This window comes from Podarcis muralis, chromosome 7 (genome assembly GCF_964188315.1).
Source record: "Podarcis muralis chromosome 7, rPodMur119.hap1.1, whole genome shotgun sequence".
Taxonomy (NCBI): Eukaryota; Metazoa; Chordata; class Lepidosauria; order Squamata; family Lacertidae; genus Podarcis; species Podarcis muralis.
Genome location: NC_135661.1, coordinates 59,056,197 through 59,075,996, shown reverse-complemented (window position 1 = coordinate 59,075,996; position 19,800 = coordinate 59,056,197). Strand labels below are relative to the sequence as shown.

The 19,800-nt window shown below is 45.9% G+C and overlaps 1 protein-coding gene across 29 annotated transcripts in view; it reads right to left on the bottom strand.

The window, feature by feature from the left end:
- The window catches only part of MACF1 (microtubule actin crosslinking factor 1), a 297,050-nt gene that overhangs the window by 124,034 nt on the left and 153,216 nt on the right, over positions 1–19,800 (bottom strand). For all 29 annotated transcript variants that reach the window (XM_077931870.1, XM_077931885.1, XM_077931874.1 and 26 more), the window contains 15 exons: positions 18,416–18,568; positions 16,838–16,992; positions 15,452–15,578; positions 14,104–14,287; positions 12,554–12,723; positions 12,187–12,365; positions 11,470–11,608; positions 9,995–10,188; positions 8,779–8,941; positions 7,866–7,949; positions 6,228–6,335; positions 4,728–4,826; positions 3,844–3,996; positions 2,998–3,086; positions 2,349–2,484 (listed from right to left, as the gene is read on the bottom strand). In XM_077931870.1, the coding sequence (XP_077787996.1) occupies positions 2,349–2,484; positions 2,998–3,086; positions 3,844–3,996; positions 4,728–4,826; positions 6,228–6,335; positions 7,866–7,949; positions 8,779–8,941; positions 9,995–10,188; positions 11,470–11,608; positions 12,187–12,365; positions 12,554–12,723; positions 14,104–14,287; positions 15,452–15,578; positions 16,838–16,992; positions 18,416–18,568 (2,133 nt within the window). The remainder of the gene's footprint in view (positions 1–2,348; positions 2,485–2,997; positions 3,087–3,843; positions 3,997–4,727; positions 4,827–6,227; positions 6,336–7,865; positions 7,950–8,778; positions 8,942–9,994; positions 10,189–11,469; positions 11,609–12,186; positions 12,366–12,553; positions 12,724–14,103; positions 14,288–15,451; positions 15,579–16,837; positions 16,993–18,415; positions 18,569–19,800) is intronic.

Sequence of the window (19,800 nt, the reverse complement as noted above, 5' to 3'; positions counted from 1 at the left end):
ATATTAAAATCAGCAAGAGAAGAAAAGAGAGAGAAAAGAAGGGAAGGACAGGAGTCATAAAAGGCTTTTTACTTACCAGAGTTGTGGGGTTTGCCGTGAGCAGTGAAAGAAGACAGAGCCTTTATGGAGCAGCTCAGCCGTATGGCACACACAGTGTAAAAGCTGGGGGGTGTTAGCATCCGGCATGCGACTGTTTGTTTTGCACAAAAAAGTAGAAAGAACAATATCCCCCCCAAAACACACACACCACTTTTTCTCATTTCCTGAGTGAGGCTTTTGGTGTGACCTCCAGATTGTTAGTTTTAAAAAACGACAACACAAAATTGGAAGCAAGGATGGCAGTTAATCTGAACAGTAATTCCACATGAACACAAACCAAACAGGGACACATCATGCTCAATGCAGAGAGTTCTGTCATTTTGGTTTTGGCGTGCAGTTTCCCATTGCTTTGAACCAGACATTTTCAACCAAGATCTAGAGATTCTTCCATGAGCAAAAAAGGTTTTCAAATGGCTCCCCAAAGGATTTCTACAATTGTGATGCACTCAAACCAAAGTAAAAGGTAAATCCACACATAAGTGGAGATGTCTAAAAGCAGCTTTCACCCTCCTGGTACCCTCCAGATGTTTTGGGCCTCAGCCCCATTCACCCCAGTCAACACAATCACACAGGACTGGGGCTGACGAAAGTTCCAGTCCAAAGCATCTGGAGGGAGCCACATTGGTGACAGCAGGTCTACAGCTTCCTTGGGAAAAATCCATCCCTCTCTGGTCACTCTGCTCCACTCTGGCCTTTCTTCTTTAGACCCCTGCTAGTTCACATGGGTCTCCTGCAGTGGGCAGCCAGAATCAAAGTGTGCTGGCTCCCAGTGAGTTACAAGAGGGAACAACGTGAACAGATCGGTATGGCCTTTTCCATGGAACCTCCTACCCCTGTACAGCTGGTGCTGCAGGAAGGCAGATGATATGGTGGTCTTCAGATCAGGGGGCAACTGACATATATCTAAAACAACATTTTAATGCTTCAGTGACAGAAGTGGTTATATTTACTGAAATGCTGCCATCCCATACAACCTTTAGCCCAAATACTAAAAAGGGCAACAGGGCTTTCTTCCTGCTTGAATAGGTTCGTTAGTGCTTCAAGACACAGGGAGGTAGCAAGCGTCAAAACATAACTCCACACAGATATACATATTGCATTGGACACATGAATACCACACTTACGTACATGTAATATACAGAGTATACCCAGGCAGGACTCCAGAAGAACAAACCAAGAAACACAGATGGGACAAGTGTTCAAAGACATTTTTGCCAGAAGGGAGGGTGGCATAAAGTGGAGCTCAGAAGTGTGTGGAAGAAATGTATGAAATATTTTCTGGCAGTGAAGTATCCGATTATTGGAATAACACAGCACTGTCATCCCATGAGGGTGGGGAGGTGAGGAGGGGGAGAAAGAGATTTGTTTTCCTCTTGTTTGCTTCAGATTAGAAGAATGCATTATACTTAAGTCAGGTTCTTGGTTCCCTTTGCTGGCTTTTCTGTTCTACTCCATGACCTCACTTGCCCCCCTTAGCTTCTCCCCCCACACCCCCAATCAGAACTGTTAGTAGCAGAGCTGGCCCAGCCATTAAAGAGCTACTGGGTCTTGGAACAGCCTCTGATCCTTTCTCTCTTTCTATCTCTCTTTTCTTTGCTACCTGCCTACTTACCTGCCCCTGACACCTGAACTCTTCACCTAAACTGGGTCTGCAAAACTCTAGGCTACTATAATTTATGCCTTTAAATTCATGCTGAAAACTTCTTTTGCAGCAGTGCTGCAAAGCTTATAATGCAATTCATCATCACCACCATAGGTGAAAGGCATCCTTGGAAATCTCCAGTCCCAGATTACATGGGGAATGCACTCATTTTCAGAGTACTGCTGAACAAACAAGATGGGGTGGCCAAAGTCTTATATTTTTTCCTAAGAGAATGCATCAGCTAGCAGCTTTCCTCTTCACTTTAGCATGGTTGCAAATGAACCTGAGTATTCCAGTGGCACAGGAGCCCTCCATGGGCAAGGAGTCTGACAACCCTAGTCTGTCATCTGCCCAAATCAACAAGTTTATGAAACTCTCTCTTGTCTCATCCTTCAGAAACCAACTCAGCAAAGGAGGAACCTCTTCAGAATGCAGAAGATGGGAGAGAATGGGATGGAGCTGACTAATATGGATTTTCAAAAGCCATCAGAGCTGTGGATGAAGGGACAAGTGCTGCCAAGAACAGATTCTCTCTCCCACCCCTGGGGAGGGAAAGAAAGAATATCACAAACAGGGGAGGATCCTGGGATGGAGAGAGGAGGGATACCTTATGGGCAGTCTCCTGGGCCATGTGACTTTGGAGCTGCTGGAGCTGTTCAGTGGAGTCAGAGCACAGCTGGTCATAAGTCTTCTTGAGGACATCCAGCTGGGTCACAATGTGTTCCTTCTCCTGGGCAGAAAGCCTGCAGGTTGGCACATAAGAGACATCTCTTGATATAAGCACGGCAATTGTAAAACCCTAAAAGGATGCCTGCTGAGATCATGGGTTGCAATATAGCTTCAGGCCTGCAATATATTGAGTGGAGGAAGTGGCCAATTTAGCCCTATACTGCTTACTCCAACTGGCAGGCTCCAGGAATCCTGATGCAGAGGTCAACCCTGGCACCTTATACATTCAAAACATGTGCTGCCTCATTGAGGTGCAAACTAACACCTCTGTGGTCAAGTCAAAAACACTCCATCAGCAACGACAGCCTGGGAATTTCCTCCCTAGCTCCTGTGCTTCTACAGGACATCCATTTCCAATTTCCATCTTTGTTTTCTCAGGATGATAGCATAAAACACTCCGAGAAGTTAAGTGAATTTAAAAATAGGGAAAATGCAAGCTTAAACTCCATCCCCACCCCTTGCAACAACTAAATATGCAATAAACCAAACAAATTTAATTCTTTCTGACTGACGTTCTCCCAACTCACTTGTGTCCATGCTTTGCAAGGAAGATCTGAGCAGTTTTGATAGCTTCCGAGACTTGCTCCTGCTTTGTAACCAATTCCTCATTTAGAACCTGATGAGAAGAAGGAGAGGACTATGTTCAGAAGGGCAAGAAGGGTGACACATCTCTAAGATCTAGTGACACATGTCCAAGCACTGGAAGAAGCTCAAGGGCCAGTGACTCAATGCAGCCTTCCCAGCAATGTTGGCTGGAACTGATAAGAGTTATAGTCCAAAACATCTGGAGGGCACCAGATCAACACAGACTGGACTAGTAAATCCAAATAGATCACTAGTTCCCAGCATCAGAATTAATCAGCTATTGTCTTAAAAAAAATTATCAGAAGTTCAAAATAGGTCACAGTTATAATTTGGGGATTTAAGAAACCAGCTAATGAGTAAAAAGAATGAACCTCCATTTGGAGTGATATTTGAAGCAGAGAATTCTTTCTGAAGAAAACAGCTTCAGAGAGAGAAGGGGGAAAACCAGACAAAAATCAGTGACTATTTCCAGAAGGATAGAGGTTTATTCAGGCAAAAACTCACACAACAGTTTGTTCATTAAGGCTAGAAGAACAAAAATGAAAAAATAAATCCAACTTCAAGCAAAGCAGAAAATGAACTGAGCCCCTGAGGAAGTGGAGGAGCTCACATCCAGTGGAAATGAAGACGTTTTCTGCCTTCTTCAAGTGACTGGGAGTTAGCAACCCACCTGGCAATGTCCTACTGCCCACTAGAGAGATAAACCCAGCAGGATTGACCTAGGCTTAGTCTGGTATTGCTGACACACACATCAAAGGAAGTAAGAGGCACCCCCTGCCCTTACGCACCTGCTGCTCCAAGATGGACTTCTCAATATCTCCGAGCTCTTTGCCCTTTGGTGGGACACTTTTGAACTGTGCACTCTGTTTGAAACCCATGACCCAGCCCAAGAGTTCCTTCACTTTGTCCACATGCTCTTGCTTCTCCTCCTCCACAACTTTCTGCAAGAAGAAAAAAGAAAGAGAGATGGAATATGGCCACATAAATGTATGCAACAAAATCAAATACTTCTTATAGGCATAACATGCTAAAAAATGTGCTGGCTCTCTGTCAGCAAGTCTTTGCTAGATATTAGCTAAGCTGTTAAGCCACGGAATGCTCACAAACATTATCACTTGCTTGGGATATATGTATCAAGAACAAAACACTGACACAGTGTAGATTCTGTGGGTGAAGTGAAAGTTAACCTGGTTGGAGGTTACATACAATGTAAGAATATGGTGTTGGTGGGGAGGCAGATGGATATGTGTGAACACAGGAGTTTGGGGGAGGGGGGTTAAGTGGGAAAATCTCTGGACAGGGGACTGAAAAGCAAGGACCTAATGTATACATAGTATACATAGACAGAAGTGGCGGGTCCTTGAGGAAAAAACTAAATGGCAACTATATTGGGTTAAGGAAGGGCAAGGGAGAGAGATGGTTAGAAAAGAACAACTCCTCACATAAAGCTTAGGGAAAGGAATGACTGCAAGTATTAGCAAGAAGCTGATGGTTTTGTGACTCCATGCCAACTAAAGAGCCCTTCTAACTGTTGCAGCCCTGATGCCTTCAAAAGAAAGGGACTAAAACTCCCAAGATCACATGTGGCAAAACCCACTGCCTAACCCCAGTGGGCCACAATGGAGTCACAATGGAGACACCACAGAGCAGCCACTATAAATTATATCCTTACTTCTTCCTCTTCCAGGCGCCGGAGAGCATCACTGATGTACTTCACGTGCTGCGTGGTCAATGTGACCAGAGCTGTGTAGCGTGTGCGCAGGTCCATGAACTGGAAGGGTGGGGTGGAGAGAGAACACAGGAGAAAAACAACACCACAAAGAACGTGGTTGCTAAAGCCAATGAATGACAGAGTATCCAACTTCCCACTTTGCTCCGAACATGCAGCCTTTCTCATTCTGCAGAACAGGGAAATGCCCCCACTCACTGCACAATCTGATGGACATTTCTACAGAGCCAGCGAAGTGCAGCAATCTTGGAGACAGAGCATGTGTGCATCTTAAAATAACAGTTAAATACGGAACGGGAGAAGGAAGAAATGCTGAAGACAGCCTCTCTGCTTTTTCAAGGAAGAAAGGCCGCTTTGACAGCCGCCCCAGGGTGGTTTCTAGCTGGAAGAAGAACTCTGCCATCTTGCACATGGATGTGAAATCTGGATGCTTCTCTCCTATACATCTCTCTCCCCAAAATGTTAGGGTGAGGAAGACAGCCATAGCCTGACATAGCCCAGTTCTGCCAGCAGGACCAAGACACCCTCTCTCTCTCTCTCTCTGGCTGTGTGGAAGTATGCTGGAGCTAAGGAATTCTAGCCTTGTAAAGTGGTCCTGTGCAAGGCTACCAGGGAACAATTTGCTCTGAGGTCTGCAGGAAAAGGCCAGGTTTTCAAGATTCCTGCACTGCAGGGGGTTGGACTAGATGACCCTCAGCATCCCTTCCAACACTACAAGTCTATGATTCTAAGAAGCAGAGCCCCAATCTGTTTCATCAGGGTGGAAGCAAAGATCAAAAAACCTCACTTGGGGCCACCCCCAACACAAACTCAGTGCAGAAACTCAAAGAGGCGACTTGCTCAGCACCCCAGGCTTCCATATGGAGCAACAGCCAGTTGAGATTTCTCTTGCTGGCTCTTTTTCTTTGGATGCTTCCAGACAGGGGCTTCATTTGCAAACGGGTGGTTGGCAACAGGGTTTTTAAAAATTAAAAATCCAGATCAAAAGGGGGGGGGCAAAGGGGGATATAGGCTAGCATTTTGATGCTGACAATGTCTTGGGGATGCTGCGAAAACACTGTGCATACATGAGGAGCACCAATCTGATAACCAAACACCCATCTGGAAGCACCCTTGGACTCATCCAAAAGATCCACACACAGCGAACTGCATGGTGCTCTTTATTTACCTTGCAGGTGGCAGAGCTGGGTCGATCCCTGTAGGGATTTGAACCCGTGGTTCCAAGAAGTCTACGTATGCCAGACCCTGATGCTTAGAGCTTAGAGCCTCTGTGGCTGACAGAAAAGACAGTGAGGGTGGAAACTTTTACACACGGGTTCAGGAGGAGAGGCAGGAGTGCCACATGTCCATCTACTCAGGAAACTGAGCAAGCCCTCGCCTCCCCTGCCCCACTCCACTTCCAGCCTAGAGAACACGCTAGCCAGCAGCGGCCAGGCCCCTCACCTCCTGCGTGACGGCATCGGAGGAGGAAAGCATGCGCCGGCGCTTCACGGGGGACTTTTGCTGAGATTCCACAAACGCACGGTACGTCATCAGCTGCAGCTCATAGTCCTGACAATGCAAAAATGGAAACATGGGGGTTTCAGTTCACAAACCCCAGATTTAGTACTGTCACATAAAGCAGAAAATGAAAAACAGAATCCCAAAGCAAATTGGGCAGGCGTGTATACGAGAGATTCCTTGGCATGAAGGGCATTCCTGAAAAAGTAATAAATAAACTAAAGATGGCACACAATGCCCTTGTTCACATGTAACGCAAAGCCACACCATGGCTTAGCATGAATGAGGAAACATGAGCCCTCCCACAGAGATTGCAGAGGCTTTGAGACTTCATGCTTGTTTTGCTGATGTGCTATGCTGAGCTAAGCTGTGATTTGGCTTAACGTGTCATCTGAAACCAGGCTACTGGATTTAGCTCTCCGGACAAACCACAAGTTGTAAACCATAGGATAAACATTAGTTAAAGTTCTTGGTTTGTCTGCGGAGAGCTAAACCACAAGCCCAGGTTCAGAATACATGCTAAGCCAAACCATGGCTTAGCTCAATGCAGCACAGGAGCAAAACAACCACAGAGGAACACAGGACCTGTGTTCTCCCCCCACCCAGGAATCCACCTGCTAAATTATGATTCGGCTTAGCATTACATGTGAACTGGGCCAATGTGTTCTCTCTGTATACATGCCAAATCTTTTTAACCTATTATTATTACATTTTCCATTTTTCTGTTCACACATCTTGTTTCCCCCACATACAATATTTCTGTACAGACTTCCCAACCTAGCATTCCATGGCATTCATAATAAACCTAAATTTGCTGCATCTCCATTTATTTATCCACTCTACTTTTATCCCTTCTAGACCATTGTTGTAGTTGACTGCTGTTCATATACTGTATTGGCCCGAATATAAGCCGCACCTGCAAATAAGCCGCACTTTTAAAATTTGGGGGAGGGGGGGAGAGAAAAAGACAATACCCGAATATAAGCTGTTCAAGTTCCAAAACATTCAGAAACCAAAGCGCGGCTTCTGATTGGGAGCAGGAAGCTCCTGTACCCAATCAGAAGCCACGGAAGCCCTGTTGTACGTCTGGCTTCCAAAAATAGTTCACAAACTGGAACAGTCACTTCTAGGTTTGCGGCGTTCGGGAGCCAAAACGTTCAAGAACTAAGCTGTTTGAAAACCAAGGTACGACTGTACTTGTAAACTGATTTTAGCATCATTTTTTTAATACTCCCCAAAGCTTTCCCATTCACCCTTTGTCCGTTTATGTCCAGATTCCTTATTTTGGCTGTCATATTGCAAGTTCTGCAAATTATGTCAATTTTTAACCTCTTAAGTTGTAGATTCAAAAAAAAGAAAAGAAAAGAAATAAAAGGAAAGGAAAGGAAAATAAAATGATGGTTTTGAAAAGGTTTTTGATCAAATCCTCCCAGAACTCATGGGATAACTTTAAAGTACCCACATATCTCTTGTGGTTCGGTCATTTGCATTTCAGATAACCATCTAAATCCGCCTTTGCCAATCTGGTGCTCTCCAGATACAACTCCCATCAGACTCAAGTCAGAACAGCCATCGTATTACCTTGACAGCAGCTGAGTACTGCTGAGATAGTTTCTGACACTGGTCCAGTTTGGCTTGATTTGCCTCGATTTCAGCAAACAGCGCCTTAAATGCAAGAGAAAAGCAATGTTAAAATCATGGTGACAAACTGGAAGGTTTATCTGCCCTCTAAGAAGGTTTGTTCTCTCTGTGTTCTCTTTCCTACAGATTCACATCACACCGCCCACACACTTCACTTAATTACTGAGTTAATGATTCCAACAAGAACATCCCTACAGTTATCAGTCGGTTACTGAGCTAGGGACACCCCCGCCTTCCTAATTTATGGTTCTTTTCCTTCAAAAAGCTATAAGAGACAACCAGTTGGATCAGGTCAAAGATCCATCTAGTCCAGCATAGTCTTTCCCAGATGCATTTGGGAAACCAGCAGGCAGGACCCAAATGCAACAGCTGTCTTCCCACACTGATTCCCAGAAACTGGTATTCAGAGGGATAGCTCAGTTAGTAGCACATGAGACTCTTAATCCCATGGTTGTGGGTTCATGTCCCCCTGTTGGGCGAAAGATTCCTGCATTCCAGGGGGTTGTTCTAGATGATACTTGTAGTCCCTTCCAATTCTATGATTCTATTACTAGCAGTCACTAATAATCTATTTATTAACTGCTTTGTTCTCCATGAATCCTAAAGCTTATGAATTTTAACTAGGGCTTTGCATTACGCACAAACCCAGCGCCCTTCCTTAAGCATGGTTTGTTTGGTCACTCCCCACCCTCAGACACTACAAAGACATGAGGCAAGAGCAGCTGGAAAGCAAAACAAACTCCGCAGAAACAAGCCATGATTTGTTTGATCATCGGTTGAATAACTTGTAGTTAACCTGTGATTTGTTAAGCTGACCATGGCTTAAGCAACAGTGGCTTTCTCTGGGCCTTACCATTTGCTGGCTGAGTTGCTCTGAAAGGACTCTGCTATCCTCCGCTTGTCCAGGTTTCATCAGTTCCTGCTGCGTTGTGGTCTCCTCAATCCACTGGATCAGTGCCCCATGACAGTTCCGGTAATCACTCAGTACTTCCTCAATACTCTCCAGCTCTGTTCGGCTGTCAAGAGATGAAGAGGAGGAAGAGAAAATGTGAGTGAGATAAAACTACGAGCCCGAAGTTGCATGAACAATATTGCTTTGATGTAAGAACAGTTTTGCTGTGTATGGCACTTTCTAAAGCAAAAAAGAAAAGAGGATTAGGTTCTGCCCTGTAAAGGTACCCCTGCCCGTACGGGCCAGTCGTGTCCGACTCTAGGGTTGTGCGCCCATCTCACATAAGAGGCCGGGGGCCAGTGCTGTCCGGAGACACTTCCGGGTCACGTGGCCAGCGTGACGAAGCTGCTCTGGCGAGCCAGCACCAGTGCAGCACAAGGAAACGCCGTTTTACCTTCCCGCTATAAAGCGGTACCTATTTATCTACTTGCACTTAGGGGTGCTTTCAAACTGCTAGGTGGGCAGGAGCTGGGACTGAAAGACAGGAGCTCACCCTGCCGCGGGGATTCGAACCGCCGACCATGCGATTGGCAAGCCCTAGGCGCTGAGGTTTTACCCACAGCGCCACCCACGTCCCCCGTTCTGCCCTGTAGAGGCTTGCAATTTGGGATGGTTTACTAAAGACCTAGAATGGTGGAATCCTGCAAGATTTGGCACTTAGAACTTTTAGATGAGCGCTAAAACAACCTATAATTCCAGTGTAAATCCATGTTGGGGAACTAATCTTTACCAAGAGCCATATTTTGATCTGGTGACAGCAGCAACACTGGCATCTACCCTCACTCCCTGCAAGACTCTTTAACCCCTTCCTGCCTAGCAGAAACGGCAACAAAAGCTTCTGCAGAACCCTTCTCTGTTCTCCTGTGCAAGAACTGGCTCATGTCCTTCTCAAAAGCAGTAAGATATGGGGTATGGGTAGGCATTATTTTCTCTCTTTTGTTTTAATTTTCCTTTATTTTAAATCATTTATTACCCAAGGAATCCCAGAGCAGGGTACAGAAAACAAAAAGGGAGTAGCTGGCAGTTGCAGTCTGAAACATTGGGAGGGCAACAAATAGGGAAGTGTGGGTTTAGCCTATCAGTGAGAAAGCAGTTGCCCAGAGGTGGTTCTTCTCACCGAGTCTCGATCTGTAGGCTGACCCTCTGCCAGCGATCCCAGAGTTGGCTCCCTTTCTCCTGGTAGCGCTCCAAGTCCGGACTGCGCTCCTGCTTCAGACGGTACAGCTGGTCTGTCACAACTTTAGCTCTTGCCAAGTCATCTTCCAACATAGCAAAGACATTGCCTTTATCGTTCACTTCACGGATCCATTGCTGCAGCATTAAAAATGGAGAAAGAGAGAGAGAAGCGCCGATTGAGAATGACTGAAATAAAGAATAGGCAGGCTGCAAGAACCCATCCTCTGGGTCAGCCTTAACCAACCTGGTGACGCCCAGATGTGTTTGGACTGCAACTCCCATCAGCCCCAGCCAGCACTGCCATGTTGACTGGGACTGTGTGGAACTGTTCTGCAAAATGTCTGAAGGGCACTAGGTTTGCAGTGCTGTGAATATTTATTTATTAAGGTTTTATACTACTCTTTGTTCAATGAACTCGGGGCATATTATTATATAGCTAAAATGATAAATACATAATCATTTCAATCAATACACGTTAAAAAGAACTAAAAATACCACATCTGTGTAGAGAGTGATTACAAAGCCAAGCATATAAAAATAATAGGACATTGACTCAGTTCACACACAATGCTAAGCCAAAACAGGCAAGCTTGTGGGCCTCCGGACAGGTGATTGTGGTCACTCTTCTCCTCCTCCAATCCTGCCACCACCATGTTGCCAGCAGCAGCAGGACCAGAAGAAGAGCCAAGCAGCTGCATTCTCCCTGGAAACTTGCACCTTTGTGCTAAACCATGGCTTCACTTAACAGTACCTGGTCATTGAATTCACATAACTGCCAATCCGAGTCTTTCCCTTCAGGCTTTAAATTTAACTGCAGCTTATTGTTACAGGGATGGGACACCTGTGGCCCTCCAGATGTTGGTGGACTGCAACCCCTCTTGATTCCTGACTGCTGACCATGCTGGCTAGGGTTAATGGGAGCTAGAGTCCAACAACATATGGAGGACTACAGATTAGTTGCCGCTGGAATAAAATAATGTTTGCATTGTTTGTTTCAAGCTGATGCATTTGTAAATACCTAACTTCATTTACTGATCTTAAAAGGTATTTGCTAAAAAAATTTTCAAAAAGAACTATTTGGCTCAAGGAGGGTATGTACATTTCTTCAATACACAATGGCTTCTTGTCCACCCACAGAATGGCTGGGAGATCCAAAGTACATCTGTTGAAGCAGGCAGACGCTAGAGGGCAGGAGATGCAAGAGGCTGTGTTCATCAGCTTGGCACAAGCCAGACTCATTGCCAAGAGCTATCAGCATCAGCCTGAGGAGCAACATGGCCTGAAAGGCACAGCTGTTTTGTTTGCTGTTCACCATCAGGCAGCAATAAGCTGCATCAGGACAGTAAGAATTTGCAGCCACATGAGACAGGCATCCCCCCCACCCAGAGGACTCAGTTGGTGGAGGGAAAAGCTTACCTGTAATGTAGCTCGGTGAGACTGAATGGCACTTAGGTCCGCAGGCACAGCCTCCTCCTGGCTCAGTTTAACCTCATACCCTTTGACCAAAGACTCAGCTCCTTGGGTATTGCGAATGATAACGTCCACAGTCTTTAACCTATCAGATATAAAAAGGGAAACTTCACTTCCTGAAACTATGATAAGCTTTTATTTGGTGGCACATCAGAATGCTTGTATCTGGCCAAGTGGGTGGATGTCACCGCAACCTAAGGGGCTCCCAAAATGACTGCCATTCCTGGCCTCCCTCCTTCACTGCAAGTACATACAAAATTAAGATCTGCATCAGTTGAACTCAACATAGATCTCAGAATTCTAGTGTTGCTAGACTGTCAGAAGCAACTGGCTTTGAGAAAATGGAATCCAGTGGTCATTTCCTCTGGGAATTCTCCAAAAATTACTGGATTCTAGGGGACTGAATAAGCCCCACTGCATTCCAGGGGATTGCATAAACTACTCTTCATGTACTAGGATGCTAACAGCCAAAAGGTCTCTACATTTTACAGAGTAACCACAGCATAGCACGCACTCTGTATGTAAAAGCTTTCAGGTTCAGAGTCAGTACTGAGCTAGAAGGACCAATGGTCTGTGCTGGTCTGTGTGTAGGTAGGTTCTTATCATACAGCAACAACTGGTTCCCTCTCTTGGCTTGATAACAAGATGGCTATAAGAACTCACTTGTCCAGATAGATAGTTGAGAGCCCGTAGACATGGTCCATCTTTTCCACTAGCAGGTTAAGTTCAGAACGAAGATGTGGGGTGCTGGTTCCCGTTGGAGACTTGTGCAGGAAAATAGTGCATCTCTCAGAAAGTTGCTCCATGTCATCCTTCAAGTGATTCAAATCTTCCTTCAATCTCTGCAGAGACCAACAGGTGTTAGTGAGCAAGAGCAGAGACGCTGACCTTTCATGCTACATATCTGCCTTCACAGCAACGGTCAGCAGGGGCAAGAACTAAGCTGGGGGATGTAACAAGTCAAAGAAGGGACTTTTCAGTCATACTGTCCAAAAGCTGGAATATTCCCCGAAGACTATAAAACACCAACCTCCTGCTCGGCAAGCCGGAAAGTGTTTTCCTGCAGGGCGTCCCCATCCGTTCTTGTGCTGCTTGGCGTCCGGATGGTGCCCACCAGACGTTGTTCACACTCCTCCAGGTGAAGCCGAATATTCTTCAGCTCAGAGAGGTATGTCCGAGAAGCAGTCTCATCTTTGTCCTCTGTTCACACATGTACAACAAAAGCAAAATAACTGAAATCTTCCTCCAGCTGTTTCATGTGCTCAGATGTGGGTCAAATACTACTGCTGTTTGGAAGCTCAATAGAAGCTCCATGTTTTGCATGCAGAAGGCCACAGATCCAGCCCCAGTCCCTTGCATCTTCCATTAGAAAGGACCTCAGAAGATAGCAGGGTTGGGAAATAAAGGCCTTCATCTGCAAGAGACCCTGGGGGAATCACTGCTGGTTACAGTGGACAGTACAGTGTCATGAATCAAACCTTAGAATCCGCTTTAGAGGACTGTATATTTGAGATCCCTGATTTTCAGGGTTATGAAATGTGTAGGGAGCCTCCACACGTACAGGAGATGCCCTCCACTTTGCAAGGGGTACAGCTAGCCTGCTCATCCCTATAGTGCCCCTCTTGTGTTTATTTTACTGTCAAGTAAAACACCTGAAGATGGCTACAGCTAGGTGCAGCTGGCAAGTTAATGTGCAAGATCCAAAGAGTGACAAAATTGGAAAAACATGTTTATTTCCTTCAAGACTTTTACCACATCTTGGTCAAAACAGGAGAGAGCTCCTGGGGCCGGAAAAAACATTGATTTGGCGGCCAGAGTCACCCCTGAATGAAACAGTTATTGTTCCTTCCATCTCTCACACTGCAAATATTCCCATTCATTCATTCATTTTCCGCCCTTCATCGGAAGATCTCAGGGCAGTTCACAAATAAAAATACAGGCTAGAACAGAGGTCGGCAATCTAAGGCCCGCGGACCAGATACGGCCCACCGGGCTCGTTAATCTGGTGCGCGAACCTTGCGAACCCTGCTGCCCACTCAGTCAGTCCCCACACTAAACAGGCACGATGCGGAGGCTTTGCCACACAGAGTTTGACTTCTGCGACGTGGCACAGCTTCTGATTGGCTGCAGGAAGCTCCTGCAGCCAATCAAAAGCCGTGGACACCTCTGGTCGCTGCTCTTTCCTTCCTGCTGAGGCGGCCGAGTGAGAAGGAAGTGGCAGCAGTGTGGAAGCTGCCTCTGCCGCCCAGGCCAGCGGCATGGGCTCTGTGCCCCGCCAAGACAGAGGATGCTGACACAGCTGAAGACAAGGCAGCGTCAGCGTCAGCGTGAGTGGCATCAGCGGGGTGGGTGTGTGCTTTCAGGAGGGGGGGGGGGTCAGGCCCCCCACAAGGTCTGAGGCACAGTGGACCAGCCCCCTCCTGAAAAAGTTTGCTGACCCCTGGGCTAAAAGCACAAAATAAATAGTTAAAACCAAGCCATGGAATATTAATCATCTAGGCCAGGCTTCACCAAGCCCAGAGCTGATGGAAGGAAGGAGACACCAGGCTGGCAAAGCTAATCTAGGCTCAGACAGCTTACCATTTTCCATTGACTGCAAAAGCTGCTGGAAGTGCTCCTTGCATGAGTCCACATCCTCCTCTAGGCGCAGCCGATCTGTTACAGAGAAGAGCTCCGAATCCCGGCTGTCCTCCAAGAAATCATCGTAGTGCACCTGTAGGCTCCTCATGGTTTGGTGGCATTCCCCTGGGGCCAGGGCCCTGAGCTGTGAGTTGCACACACACAAACACAAAGGGGACATGTTCACATTGAGGGCTAAGTGAAGATGAACAACGCTTGGAGCCACAGGCCAGTACAAGCAAAGACGCCGAAAATGGTAGGCATTATTTTTTGTCTCATTGCTGGCTCCAGTCAAACAAGTTTTGCAGGTGTTTGTTGCTTCAAGCTGGGAAATTCATAGAATCGTAAAATTTTAGAATTCTAGAGTTGGAAGGGACACCGAGGGTCATCTAGTCCAAACCCTTGAAATACAGAAATCTCAATACATGCCCCCCACATCCAATTAGAAACCATACTGGACTCTATTTAACTTTGCAAAGGTGCTAGCAATGTTATTGCCCCCTCAGAAGGACATGCGTGCCTATTGGCCAGTAACGGTAATTTCACTGGAGACAAGCAACATACACAAGACCAGCTCTGAGTAGGAGGCAACATATGTATGAAACAAATCTAAGGCACCTTCCTTGCTTTTGATTCACATGGATAAAGAGTCTTGTAGCATCTTATCACCAACAGACTTATTATGGCATCACCTTTTGTGGGCCAGTACCTACTTTGGCAGATAACACAAAGTTTCAGGTATATGGTGAAATGGGGCTTAGCCCACAAGAGTTTATGCCACAATAAAGTTGGTTGGTCTTTACTACCCCAAAGTTGTTATTGTTTTTGAAGAAACAGAGTGGCAGAGCTACCTCCTCTGCAATGTATTTGTTTGAGCTGGCTTTGGCTTTCAGTGGCCAAGGGAAGAATAGGGGTGATATTTGTGTAATGGGGCTGTTATATGAAGAAAAGGTGGTTAGTTATCATTCTATAATCTTCTAAATTCAGGAGTTTAAGCAGGATGTTCTTTTTGGTTATGCTGTGAAGTGGCACTATATTGGTGGCATATGAAAACAACTTCTTATTTTATTGGGCTGATTTTACTAAAGGAAGTCTTTGGTTGCCAAGGTAATGCCTTGGTCTTGCCCTCACCCCCATGCACACGTTAATTCTTCAGTCTTGTATTATTACCCAACCTTACCTTCCCATTTCCTCCCACCACCTTCTAACTTCCTGTCCAGCTCCACCCAATCCGGAGGCCACTTTTACGGTTGGCATGTGCACACCCTTATCTCACTGGCAAGCATCACTCTGGGGCTTGCAGTATTACCTTCTCCATATTCCAGCTTTGCACCAGAGCAATGTCTTTTCTCAAGTAGTTCCAGGAAACAAGGCTCTTCATGTTTACATGGAGCTGGTGCCACAAGGCCATCACCTTCTGGTACAGCTGTTCCACCCTACAATTGGAAGGCAGTTCAAAATTGGGTGTCTGTAGCACCATGTGGACATCAACCTTCTGAATTATGGTATATTACACTGTATCTACTCAGGAAGGCCAGGGGGAGCAAGTCTCCATCCCAGCATGGGTCAGGCAAAGACAGTACAGTGGTACCTCGGGTTAAGTACATAATTCGTTCCGGAGGTCCGTTCTTAACCTGAAACTGTTCTTAACCTGAAGCACCACTTTAGCTAATGGGGCCTCCTGCTGCCGCCACGTTGCCAAAGCACGGTTTCTGTTCTCATCCTGAAGCAAAGTTCTTAACCCGAGGTACTATTTTTGGGTTAGCGGAGTCTGTAACCTGAAGCGTATGTAACCTGAAGCGTATGTAACCTGAAGCGTATGTAACCCAAGGTACCACTGTATTGGAAATGTTGTTCTGACACGGTTCAAAGCAGCTCCTCATATTCCAAGCATATTCAAAAGGTAAATGCAACCTCTCACAAAAGGCAAGAATTGAGCAACCACTGCCCCCCCAATCCATTTCCAACATAACACTTTTAGAAGCCAGCTGACAAACATCAGACCCAGAGGCCACATGTAGCCCTCCAAGCTGGCTTTCAGGATTCCCCCCAGGACACACCCTCCTCATCTACACCCCTCGAGTATTTTTGCCTGGCTGAAATAAGTCATTGAACCTGGATGATACTTCTTGCTTGGCTAGCTGGAGGATAGAGAGGGTTGTCTGGGCATGCAAAGCAATTTGCCTACTGTAAAAAGACAACTTTCACATTTGTTGCTTTGCCCACTTTTGCCTCCTGCCTCACCCAGGATGGGCATGTGGCCCCTGGAATGTTGCCCAGAATAAATGTAGCCCTTGGGCTAAAAAAGGTTCCAACTTGTCCCTACCCCTAGGCTAAAGAGCCACGGCAAAATCATAGGCACCAACTTCAAAATGTTTGATTGCCTGGGAAGTTTTCTGGCTCTGGGAGAAAGAGACAGATGCTGTACCCATCTGGCCCACAAGAATCTTCAAGGGGCAAAAGGTATGATCTTAGGTTTCTGTACGCTTTGCCCCAGTAGCTAGATTTTGTTCCACATGTAGAGCTCTGTTGAAAACTATTCCTTTCCACAAAAGTTTATGTTACACATGCCAGCAGACCCAGCCCCCCACTAAATTGCTGCAAACATTTTGTTTTCTTTGACATGCACACACCTACAGAACCCCCAGGTCAATAAGAACCCTGGCACTGCTCAAGGAAAGAAAGATCCCTTTACCTGCTAGCCACATCAATGGCCTCTTTGTTAGGAGGCGGCACCAAGAAGCAAACAGATGGGACCATGGCCTCATTTCCGGTAGGGCTGATCACTTTCCACTTGGTTCGCTGGGAATTGTCTTCTAGCACACACTCGTCATTCTTACAGATGGTGATCTGCGTGGTCAACAAAAGGAACACTGGTCCAGTAGATGGTCAAACTGTCACCCCTCGTCCTCCCCACACCGCTTCTCCCACAAAGTGATCCTGGGCATCATGTAGTCCAGGGGTGGCCAACGTGCCCTCCAGATGTTGTGGGCTATAACTCCCATAATCCCTGGCCATTGGCCATGCCTGCAGAGCCTGATGGGAGTTGTAGTCCAAAACATATGGAGGGCACCATATTGGCTACATACAGTAAGCCCCCATCTTACGCAAGGGTTCGGTTTCCGGGTTCCATGTGTAAAGACAAAAATGCATAAAATCAGGAACCCCTGAATCAGGTCTCCTGCAAGGTGGAGGGCTGTTTCCCAGCTTTGGGTTGGTGGCACAAGGGCTCTGGGATGCTGCCAGAGCCCTTATGCCATTTCCCCAAAGCCAGGTAAGCCTGCAAACACAGTTTTGCACAGGTGGGAGGGAGTATAAATAAATGGAGAGTGGGTTTCCTCTACGCTCCCTCCCTCCATCCATCTATCTATCTATCTATCATCTATCTATCTATCTATCTATCATCATCGATCATTTTCCCCACCCCCACCCATGCAAAGACTTGCAATTGGACTTACTATACTCCAACCTCATTCTGCAGCTAAAACACTCTTAGCAGAAGCTTCTCCAACTATTCTTCACTATCTCAGAGGACGGAGATGCCAAAGACTCTCTAGTTAGTTTCTTACAGTGGTGAAATAGGGCACCTGAAATAATTTTTTGCTCAACTGAAGTTAAGTGTTCTTGACTTGGTTCTTCTTACAAATGCTAAATCAAAATCTAAGTGACCCCACCACTTCCCCGCAACCCTGGCATCCATGCTCCAAGAACTGACTCTCACCCTAACTTCCATGCACAAACAGCAATATTACTGGGCCTTTGTACAACATTTTTTAATGTTGAAAGCATTCCATGTGTACATCACATTCAGATGCCAACGTTAAGAACTCATATTTTCTTCATGGTTTCTAACAAGCTATAATTTCCCATGTTGTTTAAGTCTGGTTTGGTACCCTAGTTTCGTTAACTAGCCCTCATTACAGGAAAACAAAGTTTAGTATAAGCTTCAACTGGAAGCTTAAAACTGCAAACCTGGAGTTCACCACTGTTTGTTCTGATAAAGCTATACCAGTATGTTCTCAAATTCAGCCAAATTGTCACAGTAATCCTTATGTCAAACACTGCAATGTATCATCATCATCATCGCTTTGCCTATGTATTATCTTATACCATACTATCTCAAGGCCATCACTGAACACTGGCTTTGAAACCTGAGAGGTTTATAAATTCAAAGAGGAAGAGCCTGGATTTAAACTCACGGATGTCTGATTTAGGGAATAAACAGAACACTCAGAATCCAAAGGAAGTTTCACATCAGCTGTTATCAGCTCACCTCAATTTGGCGATAATCACAGATGGCCTTCACAGAGATGGTGTTCTGCAAAACATGGTCAGGGTTTCGTGGCTTCAGCTGCACGATGCTTTTGGACCTACCCACCAAGCTGGCAACAGAACTCTTGGACTGGATCAGCTGCTCCTTTTCATCCTGTCAAAATTAGAAAGGCAAGAAGGATGGATGGAACAGAAGGGCAAGGACAGGCAGGAGAAGAATGGCCAGAAACCTCATGCCCACACTGCCCTCTGAGGAGCTAGCATTTGATCAATGGAAGTTTGGGTTTTAAAGGGCAAGTATAGGTAGGGTTGTATGTGTGTCCATGTCTTCATGTGCGCACACACACTCATTTGCAACTTCTCCAAGCAGAAGTGGGAGTAGGGCAGGGAGTACAGAGACAATCCATGTTTAATACTATTCCAGGCAAGAGGACCAATTATCTCCAAGTCCTCCCTGCCCACTCACCCCCTGCCACACCGAAAGTTGCATGCAGAGTTAAAACATTACTACTAGGTTCAAAATTCAGAATTATCTGCAAAGCAGTGAACAGTGCAACAAGGCCCAAACCCATCATTTTTCACTGGGAAAAAGAAAGAAAAACTACCTGGATTTTTGTAAAAAGGTGAAATAAAAGAAGGCATGAGAACTGTGTGAAAAAGATTGTTCAGGTAGTTTCAATGTATGTACTTAAGCAATTTTAAACCTGATAGAAAAAAGAAAGCTGGGGAAATGATGTGTGGAGAGAGAGAGAGAGAGAGAGAGAGAGAGAGAGAGAGAGAAAGAAAGAAAGAAAGAAAGAAAGAAAGAAAGAAAGAAAGAAAGAAAGAAAAGGTTTAAAACAAGCTACCTTCTCCTGTCCCAGGGGAGCATGGTTGGAAGAAATACAACTTTAACTCATTTATTCTGATAAAGGAAGCGTCTCACACATGGGCCAAAGCTTTCCCTTTTGACTGCCTATGAAGAACCTTTGCAACAAAAGCTGCCTCCCACGGGCTCTCAAAGTCTACAACTGAAGCAGTCCCATGTTTTTATTCTGTCAGAACCATTGCAAGACAGAGACAGGCTCCACCTTGTGCTGATGCATCTCCCGTGGCTCAAGGAACCCATCTTCTTTTGCAGCTTTGGAACGGCAGTAAGATTAGTGGGTCTACGATGCAGCAGCCTGTCCTTAAGTTGCGCGTGCTGGCTCCTTCACAACGTCCACACTAGCCTCCAGACCCATTACTTTTAAACTTGTGCAGCTTCCTGCCTGAAACTCTGAGTCAATCTCCAAGTTGGGTCAATATCCAAGAAGAGGCTGCTGCCTCTGCCACCCACAAATGTCCTCCCCACTTTCTCCAACCTGCTGCCCTCCAGAGGTTTTGGACTACAACTCCCATCAGCCC